The sequence below is a fragment of the Herpailurus yagouaroundi genome, unplaced genomic scaffold (genome assembly GCF_014898765.1).
Source record: "Herpailurus yagouaroundi ecotype Mexico unplaced genomic scaffold, PumYag 203, whole genome shotgun sequence".
In the NCBI taxonomy this organism is placed as follows: Eukaryota; Metazoa; Chordata; class Mammalia; order Carnivora; family Felidae; genus Herpailurus; species Herpailurus yagouaroundi.
In genome coordinates, this window is record NW_024412434.1 from 11476216 (window position 1) to 11495251 (window position 19036).

A 19036-nucleotide genomic window follows, 5' to 3' on the forward strand; every position below is an offset into this window, starting at 1 on the left:
ATTTCTCTCCTTGTCCTCTGCTCACGGAGAAGGAAGACTGGGTATGTTCATGTTTCCTATTACCCCTTCAATTCATTGTTCTATCTGAGCTCACAACATCTCCCATGCTTCTGAATTCTGAGTTACTCATCGGTGAATGCCCTACGAGCATCTAGGAAGTTCCCTCACATCCTTGGAGAACTTCAGTGTGGGAAGCTGGCCTCCTGTCTGTCACATTCCAATCCATTATCTCTTGTGGCTTCAATATCTGCTCGGATAACCTTTCGAAGTTGGCCAATACAGACCTTCAGCGCTTCTTCACAGACATGCTCTGACCTTACATTCTTACTTGGTATGCTTTTACTGTCTAGATCTAAAAGTCCAAGTTTTCACCAAGTCAAGAAGGAAACCGTGACCGAAGCTGAGGTGTTCACCTGGAATGCTCTGCATTTTACTTATGGACACAAAGACACATGCATTTAACGGCACCTGTAAAGAAACAGGCTAAAATGGAGCCCCGTTTACAAGGGACCAGGGAAAAAAGCTATTTCTAATCTTTCTTCATAAACTCACGGAGGCACTGAGAAAATGGAGGTTTGTAATAGGGATGTTAAGAGAGAATTGTGTGAGAATGACAGTATTCCTCGGAATAAACAGTTCTTCACATATTAGCCAGTAACTGATGCTGTTTCCCCTAAAGGACTCAGATGACATTGGAAGGCCAGCAACTTCAACAATCACTGAGTGTGAGTGCTGGGACGGACACTGAGGGGGTAAATGATGCCAGTCTTTCTTGCCGACCCCAGGCTTCAGAGGACCCCAATGGGGTGGGCACAGCTGGCTGAGTTCTAAGAGGTGCGTGTGCTCCAAGCAATCAGGTGCCTGGATGATAGACACAGAGCAGTCTCCTGGGGAAGAGCACCTCCTCCTAGAAGGAAATGTGTGAATGAAGACCAAGAGAATAGGAGTTAGCAGAGGGAGAAGAGGAAGGAGAAGAGAGTATAAGAGTGTTCTAAGGGGAGTCCCAGGGCAAGAGCAGAAGCATTAGACTAATACAATTTAATGGAAGCAAAAACTGTGGACCAGGAATTAATCTAGACCTGTGCTCTGACTCCAGAAGTGGGCAGGGGCAGGGTACGGAGACTTGGCAGGAGGCAAGGGTAGCAGATCAGGTAAGAGTGGTGGTGGCTGGGACCAGTGTGGCATCCATGAGGTCAAGAACTACGGCTGGAGTCAAGGAACCTTTGGTACTGAACTAACAGCATTCTCTGGTTGTCCAAATGGGGAGTGCGAGAGCCAGCAATCGAGATGGCACCCGAGGCTTTCCACCTGAGTAAGGAATGAATGAAGCTGCCGTGCCTGAGATGAGAAGACAGGAGCTCATCTTCGGACACACGGGGTTCAAGCCAACCAACAGACATCCGAGGGGGGTGGGGAACACAAAATCCGCACTCACACGTCACTTAATGCCTCCAAGCCTCAGCTTCCTCAACCGTCAAACTAGGCTAACAACAGCCTTCCCTGTCCCACAGGGCTGTCATCCTACAGAGGCCCAGGAAATGACGGCAAAGGAGAAAGTATATGTGCAAGCACCTTATAACCCACAGAACATTAGGGGTGCACATGGCTTCCTTTTATCCCTTTGACTTCATTTACTCAGCAGATATTTTTCTAGCATCGACTGGGTGCCAGGCACAGTTCCAGTGGCTAGGGGATGTAACGGTGAATGAAACAGAGGGCTTGCTCTCATCGAATTTACATTCTAGGGGATGAGGGTAATGGTACAACAACGATTTATGTATGTGTATAAATAGATGTATATGGTCTTATATAGAAATATGTATTTTATGTATTTAATTATATGTGTGTGTGTGTGTGTGTGTGTGTGTTGCAACTTTAATTACAATGGCCGGTAAGGGCCTCGCTGAGCTGATGGTGTTGGAGTAAAAGCCCTGATGTTGGTGAGGAGCCAGTCAGGTAGACATGTGGGAAAAGAGGGCACAGGGTAGAGAAAGAGCATATGCAAAGTCCCTGAGGCAGGAAAGGCCTGACAAGTTCAAACACAGGAAGCCAGCGATGGAAGAACTCGTGACAGGTTATGCAAAAGTCTGAATGAGCTTTCAGCATGCAGAGGAAATCGGCCCTTCAAAGTCTCCTGCCCCTTGCCAATCTTCTTATGCCCAACACTCAAATACCATGTCTGAAATGCTGCCAGACTTAGAATTCTAGAATTACAGAATTTTCTGGTTGGAAGGAACTTATTTAGGTCCCACACATTTACAGATTTCCTTCCATTCTGGTTCAGTGATCTTGACGAGAAAAAAAAAAAAAAAAAAAAAAAAGGTGTGGCAGGCCCAGCAGGTCAGGCAAAGCACAGCCGCGCCCAGGTCTGTGCTCCCAAGAGTATAATCACTCCTTGCAAACGATGTTCCAACCGTGTTCTGCCCAGCACAGCAAATGCGCCTGGGAGTTCTCCAGGTAGCTTTTAATCTATTTCACAACTTGCTTTCTGGGCATGCTGTCCTGGCTGGGACCAGAATACAGCCCCAAGTCAGGCATGAGGATACCCACATCCAAATGGCCAGATCCAGTGGCCCCGCAGGAAGAAGTCAGTATTGCTCTTATTTATAGAGAATTCTCCAGTTCACTGTCCAGTTTCTACCCATGTTGATTAAAGCTGCACAGAACCACTGAGAGGTTCCAGCGAAGGGCATGGAGGTTTAGCAAGGCAGAGGCTCTCCTAAAGACACACGGCTAGTTCACCTGCGATCCCATGATCTGGTGCTCCCTGCACGGCTCTGAGTTGCCTCACACAGTGACTCACCATCTGGGGTGAGGCACTCCACATTTCCGTGGGGGCCAAGAACCTTCACTCTCCAGGACAAGCCTACACCCCGGCGTATGAAATCACCTCCTTTGCATTTTCTTTCTCTTCCCTGAGGGGAAGCTTTCATATTCATGCTCTGGAAGTGACATCTCACATTTTGTACAGGTACAAACCGGTAGGAACAGCCGTTCATTCATGTCCCAGCTACCTGAACAGGGGCCTGTAATTCACCTTCCAAGAGAGATAGCGTCAGCGGTGATGGATAGATGGTCCCTTGACTGGTCCTAAGGGAGCTGTGACAATAAGTTCTCCACTCCCAACTGCTTTTGATCTGTGAAATCGCAGCATGAACTCAAAAGGTAATGACTCGGGAAAAGGAAGGAAGACATTTCCTACCGTTGGCGTCTATCATGTCTTTTTGTATTTTGTCTTCTTAGATACTTGTGCTTACTGGGGAAGTTAGGGACATACTGCCTTTATTACAAAGACAAAAAACATATTGAGACAGTTTGGTAGTGAAAACATCATGTGGCTGGAGTAGCTCAAGACATGGGGCTTTTGGAAAGTCTCCTGCCTGTTTCTCCTACAATGTCAATGATGAGCACAGTGGTCTCTAAGACCCCTTCAGCTCTGAGGATGGACAGGGAGGGAGAGGAGGTATTCACTAGCACTACACGAGTGGAGTGGGCAATGCAGACTTTTCAAGACCTGTGGTTTTTGGAAGTTTGAATGAATCCTTAGACCTGGTGATATTTTTCAAACACTTCATTCATGAAAAATAAACTCCAAAGATTCAATAAGGACCAGTGTAAATCTCCATCTCTTACCAGACAGAAGGACAACCAATCACAAGTGAGGCTAAAATGCGTCCCTGACATCACGAGGACCCGGGATTATCCAGCTCCTGGGCCACCGGGTTACTTAGAGGAATCCTATCTTCGGGCTGGCTTTGCATTGAACCGTTCTTGCCATAGTTCAAGGAGGAAGTACCTAAACATTTATTCCTCTTCTCTTTGAAGGAGGCAAGGAGAAGGGAGTATCTGAATCGCACAGGATGTAGGTTACTCTGGCTTTGCTTCTGGTTTCAGACGTCAGGCATCTGACTGACAGCACCTCGTGAATATTCAAAGCAGATCCAGGGTGCATTTAATTTCATCTAATTAGTGACAGATGATGGCTTTCCCTTTTGAGAAATTGGTTTGCTTAAAGTAACACAGACCTTGTGACATTCATTCCACTGGTATTTTTGGTAGAATATCCCTTGTGTGAGAGCAAAGCTACCTTCATAAACTTGTCAGTTCGTTAAGTATTGTCAGTTCTTGCCTGCATCTAGCAGCCTAAGGAATGACAAGCAAAGAATACTCAACCATGAAGTTATATTCCTGTGAATTAAATTCAATTTATTGGCGCTCACTTGACTTCTGAGGCTGGCAAAACGTCATATCCAGATGCTATTTTTTATAGTACCATAATGGCAGAAATAGAGCAAATTTTGAATCGAGATCAGTCTGTCTTTCCAAATGTTATCTTTTCACTTCATTGTGTGTGTCCCTTAAATTGCAGTCCGTTCCGACATTCTCATGAAAGCTCCCAGACCAGTGTAAGTTCAGAAAAGTTCTCTTTTCTTCTGAATTCACAGCAATTACTGTCTGTATCACTTCTTTTGAATTAATTATGTACAAGCAGTCCCCAGATGATGATAGCCTTGTAATTGAAAAGTTTACTTGTACTTTCATTGTTTAGAACTTGGAATTGGTGGTTGGATTTCCAGCTGGCCCACAGAAGCCTCTTTAACCTACAATGTATTATTAGTGCTATCATTGTTCCCCATTGTTTTCAAGAAAAAAACGTGTCCTGACTTTCCAGCTGGACGTGGAGGTGTGAGGACAGATCTCCCCCTGGAGTCCTAGCCTCAGGGAGAGACACTCTTTCCCCCTTAGTGGCCTGGCATGGCCTCCTCCCTTCTTTCTTCTTCACTAGGAGATAGTGTCACTCTTAGGTGACAACAAGGATATCCCTGGGCACCACCCGTGAATGAAACCCTACTGCTGTGGTTGTTCCTGCAAAAACAGTTATTTAACCTACAATTGTAGCTCAGAAGCTTCCCGTACGGAACTGTGGCACAGCTTATATGTTTGTATCATGCTTTTAACGTTTTATATGCTGTCTTCCTGATTTCTAGTCCTTGTGCATGGAGACCGCATCTATGTTTCTTTGTACGCTGTAAAGCATCCCGTCCTCAGCTCAGCACTTAAGAGGGGCTCAATAAACACTTATTGATCCATAATTAGAGCTACATTGGAAAGCAATTCAGACAAGGGCTGAATCAGTCAGGCACTGTTAGGCATCAAAACAGATAACTCATAATGTCAGTTCTACCTGGTAGGTCTCTTTGTCATCAATTAGATAGCTCTGGTGCATTTTTTTTTTTTTAATTTTTTTCCAACGTTTTTTATTTATTTTTGGGACAGAGAGAAACAGAGCATGAACGGGGGAGGGGCAGAGAGAGAGAGGGAGACACAGCATCGGAAACAGGCTCCAGGCTCCGAGCCATCAGCCCAGAGCCTGACGCGGGGCTCGAACTCACGGAGCGCGAGATCGTGACCTGGCTGAAGTCGGACGCTTAACCGACTGTGCCACCCAGGCGCCCCTCTCTGGTGCATTTAAAAGGATGCCCTAATCCTGGCTTGTCTTTTTGCTCCTGGACCCAAGAAGAGATGTAACCCTGACTACTCCCCTGAAATGGATTTGAAAGTGGCTTTGATATTCGCGACATTCTAGTTTGGATCTTTAAGCCCAGTTAATTCTGTTCTCTGTTCACACTTCAGTTTTATTGTCTCCACACCCCCCACCTGCATTATGTTCTTCCTGGTGATACAGTGGACAATTTGTTTCCTTGCTTCTTTAGGTACGGTCTTGTGCCCTGGCCAGCTCTGCGTACTGACGTCTGTTTAGCAGCATGTAGCAGAGAGCTTTGCTCAAAGTGGGGACACTCGAGCATTTACTATGTGCCAGGCACGGGACACGGCACTTAACTGTCATGAGTTGTTCTACTCCGTGAGGTAGATTCGTTACTATCATCTCTATTTTACAGATAAGCAAACTGAGACAGAGATTCAGTAACTTGTCCAAAGTCTCTACTGCTAGCAAGTGTTAGAACTGGGAATCGAACCCAGGCAGTCTGGCTTTGGCGTTCATGTTCATAAACAGGACACATTGTGGCCTCTCCATAAATCACTGATCACAGATTGATTGAATCAAAGGTAACAGTACCAATAGTACGTTCCCACAATAATGAAGTTGCTTTCCCAAGAGGTGAAGGGCAGAATTGGAGCCATGTTTTATGAAGGTCACGATTGGCATTCCTTTGTTTCTCCACTCCATTGAGTAGAAAAAGTCCACATTTCCCTTAGAGGGGTGCTTCTCAAACAGGGGCATTTTGCACCCATCCCCCCAGTGCAGGGGGTGCATTTGTCAACCTCGGGAGATATTTTGATTGTCATGACTAGGGCAGGGTAGAGGGGAGTTTTGCTACTGACATCTAGTGGGGCAGAGGCTGGAGATGCCACTAAATATCCTTTGAATCTCAGGGGAACCCCTCCGTCCCCGCAAACAACACGTTATCCTGTCCCAAATATCAATTAGTGCAGAAGTTAAGAAACCTTGTTCTAGAAAGATCCCAAGTGTAACTACTTAGGAGGTCTCTGATGTGGCTCACTTTGGACTACACATTCAGGAAAAGGAAAAAAATTATTATTTTTCAGTCATTGAGGCTCACTTCTCCAGTAGGATAGAGCATAGTTTAGAAAACCTTCAAAGGTCTACCAGTCACTATGAACATTAAAAAAAAAATTTTTTTTAATGTTTATTTTTGAGAGAGAGAAAGAGAGACAGAGCACAAGAGGGGGAGGGGCAGACAGAGAGGGAAACAGAGAACCTGAAGCAGGCTCCAGGCTTTGAGCTGTCAGCACAGAGCCCGACACGGGGCTCAAACCCATGGACTGTAAGATCATGACCTGAGCCGGAGTCGGAAGCTTAACCGACAGCCACATAGACACCCCTACTGTGACCATTTTTAAACGACATAAATTTAAATTTAGACTTTCACTCAATCAGTTGTTCAACCAAGCATGCATCCCACCCCTCAAAGCTACCAACACAGTAACACATAATCCTCATAAAGTAAGAAAGTGAGATGAGGTGATTAAGAACAGACATAAGCTACCAGCGAGCATGTGGGCTTCCTCCCATACACAGAAGCTCCCTGTCCTCTTCTAATTGGCCCAGGGCAGGGAACTCTGCTTCTCTAAATCTGAGAATTCTTAGAAATCACGATGGGATTTCACATGGCTTTTCTTTCTCCACATACAGGTGCCTAGGCAGGGCAAGAATTTGCTCCCCGCTGGATTCTTCACTCATTTGTTGAATTTAGCCACGGTAGTGTGGAATGGTATAAAAATATGAGTTTACCATGTCTTGAAAAATATTACATTAGGAAGAATCTGTTATACATTTGGAAAGAGAGCGATTAGTCACTTTGCAATGAGCACTCTTGAATTCTGAGTGTTCTTTCGATAAAGATACTTTACATTATAGGATCCACACTATAAATAGAAAGTAGCAAAACATAAATGTCCTAGATTTTTACAGTTCTTAAGGGCTGTTTTATGTGCCGTGAATAGAAATAACGATGCTGTTTAATGAAGGAATTTTATGACCTAGGGAAGACAGAACCTCATGCATGGAGTCATCTGTCGCACGCCCTCCCCTACCCCGGGCACTCCCTCATAGCCACATGGACCATTCTCTTCTTGGGGTCCCAGCTGAAGGGATGTCATCTGTGTAAAGCCACTTTAACACTTGAGATCATTTTCTTTCTAGAAGCTCAGATAGAAGAATTGCTGTCTTGAAAGTCAAAGTGGCTGGAATCTGCTCCCCTGCCCCCAAGATCCATGGCCATCTCAGGAGGAGAGCCCTACCATCATCTATGTTCTATTATAGACGCTATTTCCCCCCCAGATCTTCTATATATAACTTGTCATCACTAGATGCCTTGTGGAAACATCTTTATAAGAAAAGAGAAGCCAAATTCTTTAGATCAAGGCACATGACTAAATATAAGAACCGACATGAAATTTATCTTTAACTCGTCATTTTCAAGTCAATAGAGCTGTTATAAAATCATGTTTCTCACACCCCCCCTCCCCCCCCCCCAAAGCTATCGTTGGAGGTTTCCTAAGTACAGATGGGAAAGAAAGAATTTTTCTCTCTGATTTCAAACATCCTGCAGTTATCTGGGCCATTTCATATACGATGCTCTTCTGAACAGCACTTGAATTCAGCAGTGCCCAAAAGAAAGCAACGCTACTGATTTCTTAGTCCCCCTCCTGTGTTTTTGTAGCTTCACATCTTAGATGTAGAATTTCGCTTCAGAGTTTCATATAAAAAGCACTCTCAAGATTTATTTGCTTTTTAATATTTTGCAATGGCAACAGAAATTGATTTGGCGCTTTACAGGACCCTGCATTCACGAAGGTGGACTTTTAAGGGTTGAACTCTTAAAAGTATACAGATTAAATGCATCCAAGATGAGAGCACAGTACAGGGGGAAACAATGGGCTCTAATTTTGTGCTTCAGTAATTGTTTCCGGTGTTCTTGTTTTTAAACTTTCACAAAATACTTTCACAAAATACGATTCATTTTTTGCAAATAAAATCTATCAAAAACGTTCTCTGCTTTCTTTCCCCATTGCTGCATAATCGAGCTAATATACTAGCTAGGGCAGTTATATTTTAAATGGCCTGTATATACTTAGCAGCATAATTATGCAAATGCTACCATGTTTATGACTGTAAATATCCTTTAGGAGCAGTTACTTAGCATCCGGTCCTGAAACAAATTTTGAAGAATTCTAGTTGAAATGCTCAGAATGCACACCTCAATTTACCTCTCTGCTGGGTAAACGTGTAGCTCATAAATCTTCACCCATCAGGCAGAATATTGCACAGTGGTTAAAAAAAAAAAAAAAAAGTATAGACTCTTTAATAGATATGGACATTCTATGCCACTTACTGGCTTTATGACCTTGAGGAAGTACTTAACCTCTCTGAGCCTCAGTTTCTGCATCTATAAAATAGGGATGATAATAGTATGTAAGTGATACTACCCTTTTGGTGAGGAACAGGGAATAGTGGTTCTAATAAAGTGCTGAGTAACTGAATTCATATGTGACAACAGGTAAGATGCTTAACCTCTTTCAGACTCCATTTCCTCAACCAGATTTTTAGGATTATAAGTATTATGTTGGCTTCCTTCAACCAATTCAGGCTAGAGAAAGTCCCTCTATCAAAATTAGCTTTTCTATTATTATATGAACTTTGGAGGGTTTTAAAAATGGACTGGGCTGGAAAGTTATAAAAATACATACATTAAAAAAGAAATTTAGATACTCGGAGTGTCTCATTCCCTAGACAAATTTTGCTGATCTCAGTACCACTTCTGAATGAGTATTAAATCTAAACCAATCTATTTTTATGCAAATTCATGCTTTATCACCCTAGATGACAGACAGTGACACATTCTTTCCACTTCCGAGGGCCAGATGAGAAAGCAAAAGTGCACTCTGTAAGGAAAAACACATATGGCCATTTCGAACACTTACAACTTGAATCACTCACTCCTCTTGGTGCACAGATCAATTCCCATGAGCTCCTGATCTCTTAGTCCAAATGGGTTCTGCTGATCACAACTGTCTTCAGATTTACGCTGATGATGACGTTAGACCCATGCCCCCCCAGGCTGGCGTTGCCCGCAGCATGCGTCACCGCACTGTGTGTCTGCCCCCCGCCCTTTAGCATGGCTACTGGGCTGCTTCACTTGACCCCTCCACTGTTCAGAAACTCCTTGCAGACAAGGATGGCCTTTGATCCTACTCTGTGGCTTCTCCAACACCCGCAGGGCACGCTGCACAGGGCTGGTGCTCAGTCGACACCTGTTCCCTCGGTTTGACTCTCAAGAGGGGTCCTCAATAACTCCCAGGCGCACGCAGACCACCCGCGGCCACCCTCACCATCTTACCTGGTCTCTCTATCTTTGGGTATTGTAGCAGTGCTGTAAGCAAACACTTGCTTCTCAACTAGAGGTGGGCCGAAGTCCACAATGCTGGATAATCCTGGAGCGGTCCGTGGTTTTTCAATATACACCAAGGTGCCGGGCTCCTTTTTGAAGGCCTGGCGGCTTGGAGAGGCCCGATCTGGCTGCAGGGTGTGAGGGGGCCCGTGGGCGTTATGGTGGGCATGCATATCTACCATTCTCAGGTCACCGACTCGGTGGGGAGAGGCGGGAGGTGTTTTGGCGCCCAGAGTAGGCAAGTGGCTATCTGGGTATTTCCTTGATTTCTGTCTGTACAGTGACTGCTCCATATGCATTTCTGCTTGCAAGGAAGGGTTGCAGTATGCACTCGCCGAGCGAATTGCCGTGCGGTGATATGCAATGATGTGATCAGGGACATCCAGCGGGTGCCCACCGTGGGAAGAGGCTATGCTCATCCGTCCCTCGTGATAAAGGTAGGGATCAGTATAGAAGCCCTCGTTTCGGTACATGGCAATGTTCTTGCCACTCATGTCTTCGTCCGGCTTCACATCTCTTCTTTCCAAAATGGCGCTTGGGCTGGGTGAGATGGATCTGGAGACTGGCAGGCTGGAGAGTCTGTCTCTGGGGATGGTGGCGTTGCCAGGAACAACCATCGGGCGGGTGCCCCCGTAAGGAATTCTGGATGGGGAAGGAGGCATGGAATGGGGCACAGGAGTGGATGGTGGAGAACTTGGAATGGCATGGGGTGGATGAGCTGTGGATCCAGGCCGAGAGGCACCAGGGCCATCTCCTCTTGCATAAACAATTTCTCTCTGCATCTGAAAATAAAACAAGACGTTAGAAAATCTCCTTTGATATTCATGTTCGTAGAGATGTCTCGGTGTGACAGTGTGGCTTTCCTGATGTAGCAGGCTGAATCACGGCCCCTCCTTCTGCAGGATGCCCATACTCTAATCCCTGGAACCTGGAACCATGTTACCTTTCGTGGCAAAAGGGACTTTACGGATGTTCCTTTTTAAGGATATTGAGATGGGAAGAATATCCGGGATTATCCAGATGGGCCCAATGCTATCCTACTATATGTGCAAGAGGGAGGAGGGGGTCAGAGTCAGGGAAGGAGACGAGAGGACAGAAGCAGGGCCAGAGAGAGAGACTAAAAGATGTTCTGCTGATAACTGTAAAGAGGGAGGAAGGGGCCAGGAGTCAAGAGTTGCAGGTGGCCTCTAGCAGCTGGAAAAGGCAAGGAAACGGATGCTCCCCTAGCGCCTCCAGAGGGAGTGAGGCACGGCCAGTACCTTCATATTGCCTGTAAAATCCATTCTGCACTTCTGATCTCAACAACTGTAAGCGAATGCACTTTTGGTGTTCTAAGCCACTAAGTTTGTGGTAGTTAGTTACAGCAACCCCAAGAAACAAATACGCCCAATAAAGAGCTCAACATTGTGAGGGTTTGGGGGGAAAACACCGCAGTGGTTTGCTTTGGCAGGTCACAGCTTCTTAGAGACACTTAATAAATGCAAATCTAATGTATCAAAAGGGCTAAAATATTATTTTCTAAAATTTGTCCGGGGCACATTTTCTAGTATTGGCCCTGGAAAGTAGTTACTAAGCATCTCTCCCATGTCTCCAAGCAGAGACAATCTAGAGACATGGCCAGAGAAGGTAATGAGATGCACAGGGAGAACCTGGAAGTAAGTTTCATTATTTCATCAGCCCTCTACTTGAGCCTTGGAGAAACCAGCTCCAAGAGGTTGGGAGAAAATAATGATCTGAGAGGTAAGAATGTAATTCGAGGCAAAACTCATGGTGGTGGGGGGGGGTGGGTGAGTAAGGTAGAGAAGAGGGAAAGGAATCTGAGGCATGGTGAAGAGTGAGAATCCTAAGAAAACCTTTCTGGGTCTGCCATGTGATAAAGAGCCTGATGGAGTTGACTGTCGTAAGCCAAGTACTTCTTGCCCAGGCAGCAGTGACTTCTGGGTGATGTCATTACCATCCAGTCCAGGAGAGTGAAGACTCCCACTCGGTCTTCCATCAGCTCTCCTTTGCACGAAACGAGGAGTAAAGAATCAATGACTTAAGAATCATAGACACAGAGAACAGACCGGTGGTTGCCAGAGGCAGGATGTTGGGGTTGGGTGAAATGGGTAAAGGGAGTCAAAAGGTATAAACATGCAGCTGTAAAATAAATGTCATGGGGATATAATGTATAGCATGGTGACTATAATCAGTAATACTGTATTGTATATTTGAAAGTAAGTAGGGGAGTAGATTTTAAAGGTTCTTCTCACAAGAAAAAAAACTGTAAGTATGTATGGTGATGGATACTAACTGGACTTATTGTTGGTCATCATTTGCAATATACACAAATAATCAACTCACTATGTTGTACATCTGAAACTAATATAATGCTACCTTGTCAATTATATGTCAATAAAAAAAGAATCAAGGTAAGGGGGCAAGGGGAAACTGATTTGCAATTACGCTACTCTGTGTAGCAAGGGGCAGAATAAAAAATACAAATTAATTCAAAATATGAATATTTGATACACTTTGTTTTGGTCAAAGCCAAAGAAGGTAATAACTAACTCACCGAGATTCTCCAAACGGCTACAGGGAAGGGATGGACAGCTTTGGCACCTACCAAGCTCACTCTTCAAGTTCTATTTGTACCATCACAGGAGCCCGTATTCCTATCCAGACTTTTGGCAGATGTGACAGACAGGGGGAACATGAAGGGTTGGGAGGTGGGTGAAGTAGGGGCATGAGGAAGAGAGGAGGTGGGCTCAAATGGACCGGAACCAAGGTGGGCAGTCAAGAGACCCACAGTGTGAGTGATGGGGAGGGATAGAAAAAGCAAAAACAAAAAACAGAGGCAACAGGAGAAGGCTGAATGAGGATGAAACAGAGACCAATGTTCTGAATACGTACTGTTTCCTTATCTTACAAACGCATTCATTTAGTAAGCAATATTTACCAAGCACTTGCTAAGAATAAGGCATTGTTCTAAATAAGTCCCCAAGTTCCTGCCCTTGAGAAGGTACGTTCCTCTGTATATTTCTTAGATGAACACACAGAGGAAGAGGCCTTGGGAACCCCACAGCTTCCTTATCTTGTCTCTGGAAGAATCCACCAGTGCAGAATCCCTGGTCCAGGAGTTTTATAAATGATGCCGGATTTTCTAACAGAAATGACCAATAAAACAAATGCAGGCAAGACGCAAATATGTAGCAACCAAAAGGAACCTTCTGAGGGTGTGTTACCTGTGCATCACTGATTTGGTTCCTCAATCCCCTGGTGGGGGCCCCAGAGTATGCAGGCTTCTCACGTGCAGCTACAATTTTATCTCCACTAGCCCCACGTGCACTCCCACAACAGGCTAGTCTGTTCCCCCCTCTAAACCAAATCTGGGACGTCCTCAGGCTGTCCTCACCCCTGGGACTCTCTCCCCATTTCCTGGCCCTTGTGGATCCAAACCAAGACTGAGGGTCAAGGTCTGGCTCCAGGTGCATCTGCTCCACGTGGCTCAGGCCTGACGCCCTAGCCCACATGGTCCTCCCTCTGCTCACTCACTTGACACCCTCATAACTCAGGGGCTCAGGGCCTTAGACCAGGAGGGCATCCCCAAGGTCAGTGTGCGATGACATACAAGACTGTCCTCCCACAATGGCTGAGTAACCATACGTCAGAAGTTCTGCAACAGATCTACACAGATCCTTCATAAATATCTCTACCACCCCATCTTTCACAAGGCAAGGCTCAGCGAAAAGAAAAGTGGTTAAGTAAAGCAGGGCCTCATAGATCGTAAAAGACAAGAGGCACTGGCTTAGGCAGCAGCACATATCTGGCCAAACTCCCCAGGCAATCAGACCACACAACACAAGATTTAATCCAAACAAAGGTAAAGATAAATTCATATAGATTCAAACATGCCACTGTGTGTAAGACATAACACAGCGAGTGTGCAGGGCAAATCAAGTGTAACGAAAGACAGGTAACTATTGTCATTACTGATACCATTTCTTTTTTTTTTTTTTTTTAATTTTTTTTAACGTTTATTTATTTTTGAGACAGAGAGAGACAGAGCATGAACGGGGGAGGGTCAGAGAGAGAGAGGGAGACACAGAATCTGAAACAGGCCCCAGGCTCTGAGCTGTCAGCACAGAGCCCGACGCGGGGCTCAAATTCACGGACCACGAGATCATGACGTGAGCCGAAGTCGGACGCTTAACCGACTGAGCCACCCAGGCACCCCTGATACCATTTCTTAAAAAAGGTTCCAAATGTCTGTTGTTTATCCCTCTGGATAAACAATAATCCAAACTATTAGTCGTCTTTATCTGGCCTCAGATTACATCAGAATTTGGGGGATCCAAATTGACCCCAATTAACACACAGTGAACGTCCCCCTTTCCTGGCAAGAGAGTAAGAAGACACATTAATAATTCAAGTAGTACAGAACTGTCTAGAAGGGATATTAATGAAAGGAAAATGAAAGGAAAATAGAAAATTAATTTTAATTAATGAAAAGTTGAGTAAATTTCTTTTAATGAAAGGAAATGAAAGGAAAATAGAAAATTAATTTTAATTAATGAAAAGTTGAGTAAATTTCTTTTAAAACAACAGAGATACCAGGGCGCCTGGGTGGCTCAGTCGGTTAAGCAGCCAACTTTGGCTCAGGTCATGATCTCGCTGCTCATGAGTTTGAGCCCGTGTTGGGCTCTGCGTTGACAACTCAGAGCCTGGAGCCTGCTTGGGATTCTGTGTCTCCCTCTCTCTCTGCTCTTGCCCCACCTGCACTCTGTCTTTGTCTCTGTCACTCTCTCAAAAATAAACATCAAAAAATTTTTAAAAACAACAACACAGACACCTGCATAGATATAAAAAAAAAAAAAAACAACAAACAAGTTTGCTGATGTGAGAAGAAATGGTTGGGAGGTACATTATATAACGAACTTTTAAAATAAAACACACACAAATCTCTAATACTAGACTTTCTTGGTGCCACGTACAGATGAATTCAGAAAGAGAAGTAACAGCAGTAATTCTGATATGCTGTGCACTCATATGCAAATGTGGGTGATAGTCAAAATATTTACCATCTGGTAGCTAATGTCACATGGGTGCCATCCAACCGGAATGGGACTCTGGCCAACCAGGATGGGTCCTATCTGTATGCAATCAGCATCATGTACCCAGTGGTAATGCTGCCTATCAGCCTTGTCTTGTCCATCTCAAACTAACGTCGCCATCACCCCTCGGGGTCACTGAAAGAATCACTGTCCACCTGAGTCCTCCACAGTGGCGGTGAATACAAGGACTCAGCTATGACAGAACAGGTGACCTAAGATTGAATGCCTCCATCAATCCTGGTGACTTGGAGGTTGGAAGTCTTTGGTAGAATTCCTATCTTGCTTTGCCAAGCTCTGACTGACTTCACAAGACCCCTGATAAAAGAACCCATGGTGATGTCCTCCTCAGCAATTCCCCTCAGCCCAGGAAGAGAAGGACATGATGGTTCCATCAGACTGTGGGAAAATGTTTTAAGCCTACAACTAGGATGAACCTTTAAAATTTTAAAACTGAGGTTCATCCACGAAAGGATAGGGATCAACCAAAGGCACTCTCTCTGAAAATGAGGCAGAAGCGATGGGGAGATGAAAAGAGAATCTTTTTCAAGTCTTCGCCATGATCACCCAAGGAGACCACTTGCTGTTCCAGTAAAATGTGGACTTTGTAGCCTCCAGGAGTTATTCACTCTCTGATTGACAATCGGGATGATGGTTAAGATTCTATAATACATAACCTTAAGAAGTCCCAGTGTTACAGCTTAGTGCTCTTTCCGTGGAGAGATCTCCTAGCATCAGGCACCTGCACGGTTTTGTTCTGTTTTCTTTTTTTTTATTTTTTTTTTAAATTTTTTTTTCAACGTTTATTTATTTTTGGGACAGAGAGAGACAGAGCATGAACGGGGGAGGGGCAGAGAGAGAGGGAGACACAGAATCGGAAACAGGCTCTAGGCTCCGAGCCATCAGCCCAGAGCCCGACGCGGGGCCCGAACTCACGGACCGCGAGATCGTGACCTGGCTGAAGTCGGACGCCCAACCGACTGCGCCACCCAGGCGCCCCTTGTTCTGTTTTCTTAACACAAATGGTATTAAATGCATATTGAGTTCTTCCTGCACTAGGCCTGGAAGTCAGACCTCTTAGGAGAAAATTATGTCAAACTTCAAAAGTAAAATAAATTAGCGGCACACACACACACATCACACACTATTGTGACTCACCTTCTAGCTGTATATCAGTATACAGTATATCAGATATCAGTATATCTGACTCGCTTTTTCTCCCACCAGTCTCTGATGCCACTAATCCTATCCTGTTATTTTTCTCAAAATATCTGGAAACCTTGTGTCACGGACACTTCTGTCCCAGAAGCCCTCAACACTTAATGTCTTTATGTAGGCTTTGAAGAATTTCATTTTACAGCAAGAAAAAGCTAACCTAAGCCCAGGAATAAGGGGTCTTTTCACACCTTACCAGAACACAACTCGGATCTCGGATCTCCATTTGCCTATACCTCGGCCCAGACAAAGAAAATATTCGATTACCTTCACTAGAATCACTGGCAATGTATGAACCAGACAATTCGCCTTACTCTACGCCTTACTTTGTTGAGCATCACTTCTCCGTCTTGCCATTACTGCCCAAACCCCTGCTTTCTCTTGTTTGAGTGCTTCCTGTTCTTATAAACAGTGGGGCTTCCTCTCCGGAGCTCAGCACCGTGGCTCTGACCGAGAGGCCACTGCCCCTGCCCACAGCACAGACCTCAGTACGCTGTTTGGGCCACACTTCCTAGAGACCAGAAAGAATCTGGGGGCAGCTTCAAATTGATTATCTGAAATTTGAGTTAGGAATCCTAACATATATCTATATTTCATTTCCCCGAAACACAGTAAGTTAAATCAAACATTGCTCACTTAGAAGTTGCCTGAATGTAAGATAAGAAGGGGCAAAAAACTTACAATTGTTTCTGGAAAAAAAAAAAATCTAGCATGCAAAATGTTTATTTCAAATCATTTTGGGAAGCTGTCTCATGTAATCACGTCTCTTTGTGGAGTATTTAAAATATATATATTCTTTGCGGAAAGGGAGTATTCTGTACAGTTTATTGTATTTCAAACCCCACCCTTCCAAGTCTAGAATTTGTAAACACACCAGTCAGGCAGACCACACAATGAAGTAACCGGACAAAACTGAAAAGGATTGTTATAAGACTCTTTCATCCTCAAAGAATTAAAGCCACTTACTTTTTCTTAAGGAAATCACCTGTACAACTAACGCCGTGAAAACAGCACATTGGCTCAGCTCCCAATTATGTGCTTTCTTTGTTTGCTGGTTTCATCTAAATCCTCAGTTCCACATTTGGATGTTTTACACAGCTTTGTCTTCAGGGAAGAAATCGCAAAGGCCACAGATCCTAAAACGTTCCCAGGTTGAGTGTTTACAACCGGTAAAAAAAAAAAAAAACCATTCTGTTTCCCCCAGTCTTCCGAGTGAGGCTGTCACAGGCATGGATGAAAAGTAGTCCTCCCCATGATAAGCCAATTTCTCCTCCCCTTGGAAATTAGTCACTGAGTAACCTCAGCTCCCATCCAACCACAGGCTACCTCACGGGTGACTCAGGCCTGTAACAATTGCTTACACGGAACACACACACCAACGAACAGACTCCGAGAGGCCTAGGTAAATGGGTTAACAGTGAAAGGAACGTGACAAAGTAGACCGGACGGAGAGGCAAACAGGATCCCTGAAACAGACAACCAGCCACCACAAGACCATCGGAAACCCCGGGACGCTAATTACCGTATTGGACCAACTCTCCGAGTGTGATCCGCTGAGAAAAATCTAGATAGGCCAGCAGCACCCAACACTCATTCTGCTGCCACACTTTTGAAGTCGGTGGCCTGGCAAGTGAAGGGAACGCGAGCCTCTCCCCTCCTGGTTTTGAACAGCAGAAAGAAAACAGAGGGGTGATTAAGGAGGCTGTCTATTAATTAACCAGCCTGGTTTTACCAAGATGCACTTTGGGTAGCAGCCATGAATCACTCCTACCCAGCACCGGGCAAGTAACTGCGATCATTCTGGGAAACATACCTGAGAGAAGAGGGAGGGAAAACTATGGCTACGCCACCAGGGGATTCCAGAAAGGGAGCCAGAATCCTTCTGCCCCACCCTCAACAAGGCTGAGGAGCAGAGACCAGGGCAGTCTCCAGAGGCACCCCAACCCCCCTCCCCGCCCCCCGCCCCATCGGCAACGGCTGTCAATGCAGCTGATCTCTTGCGGGGCGACAGGCACAAGAAGGTGTGTGTTCCCAACAAGAAGTGGCTTGTGCCGCCCTGAACAGAGGACAGGTATCAACGCCTCACTCACAAAAGGTGAGGGAGAAAAAGCACTTCCTTAGCTGGCGGGTAGGCTCTGTTTAATCACCACCATGCTCTCTGAGCCCTTAGGGACGGAGGCGAAAGGAAAGCTATCCAAGTGGGAATCCAGCGACAAGTAACTCGAAATGCTGGGCTGGAAACCCACTGGCCTCACGCCACACCCCGCGACCAGGCTCTGGGAAGCCTGTGCATTTTTCAAACATTTTAAGGCTTTTCGAGGCTGTTCTTGCTGACCCAAAGAATTCCATGACGTCTCTCAAGTTCAAATCCAGTCAGTGCTTCAGGCTTTCTAAAGAAAACTGTTTACTGCCATCAGAATGCTTTGTGGCTATTAAGGGTGGGGGACCACGGAGCACGGGGCACTGTCACCCTCCTAAGATGCCTCGTTAGACACAATATTTGGATGAAGTGGTTGTAACAGATGCCACCTAAGAGGTCGGAAAAGAGTAGAAGGAATGAGAAAACGCTTGTTTCGATGTTTTAATCTCATCAGCAGGAGTTTGTGATTTCTCACCAGACTATGGGAAGCACGCGCGCTATCAGCCCCTGGAACATTCGGCACACATTTGGCAGGTTTTGCTTCTGCAGTCAAACACACGCTTTCCAGGAAGGGAGATGTAGGGGTTGGTCTCCCTTGTCTGATTAAGCCATGATTCCAACCCTACCATATCCCCTGAAGACCCCGCCTTCCAGCA

The 19036-nt window shown here is 45.2% G+C and overlaps 1 protein-coding gene across 24 annotated transcripts in view; it reads right to left on the minus strand.

The window, feature by feature from the left end:
* KIAA1217 (KIAA1217 ortholog) overlaps nt 1-19036 on the minus strand; it is a 398770-nt gene that overhangs the window by 53658 nt on the left and 326076 nt on the right. For 22 of the 24 annotated variants that reach the window (XM_040451215.1, XM_040451216.1, XM_040451217.1 and 19 more), the window contains one exon: nt 9885-10717. In XM_040451215.1, the coding sequence (XP_040307149.1) occupies nt 9885-10717 (833 nt within the window). Of the gene's footprint in view, nt 1-9884; nt 10718-17206; nt 17471-17762; nt 17863-19036 lie in introns of those variants that run through there. The other 2 variants (XM_040451212.1, XM_040451211.1) reach the window with 2 other exon arrangements.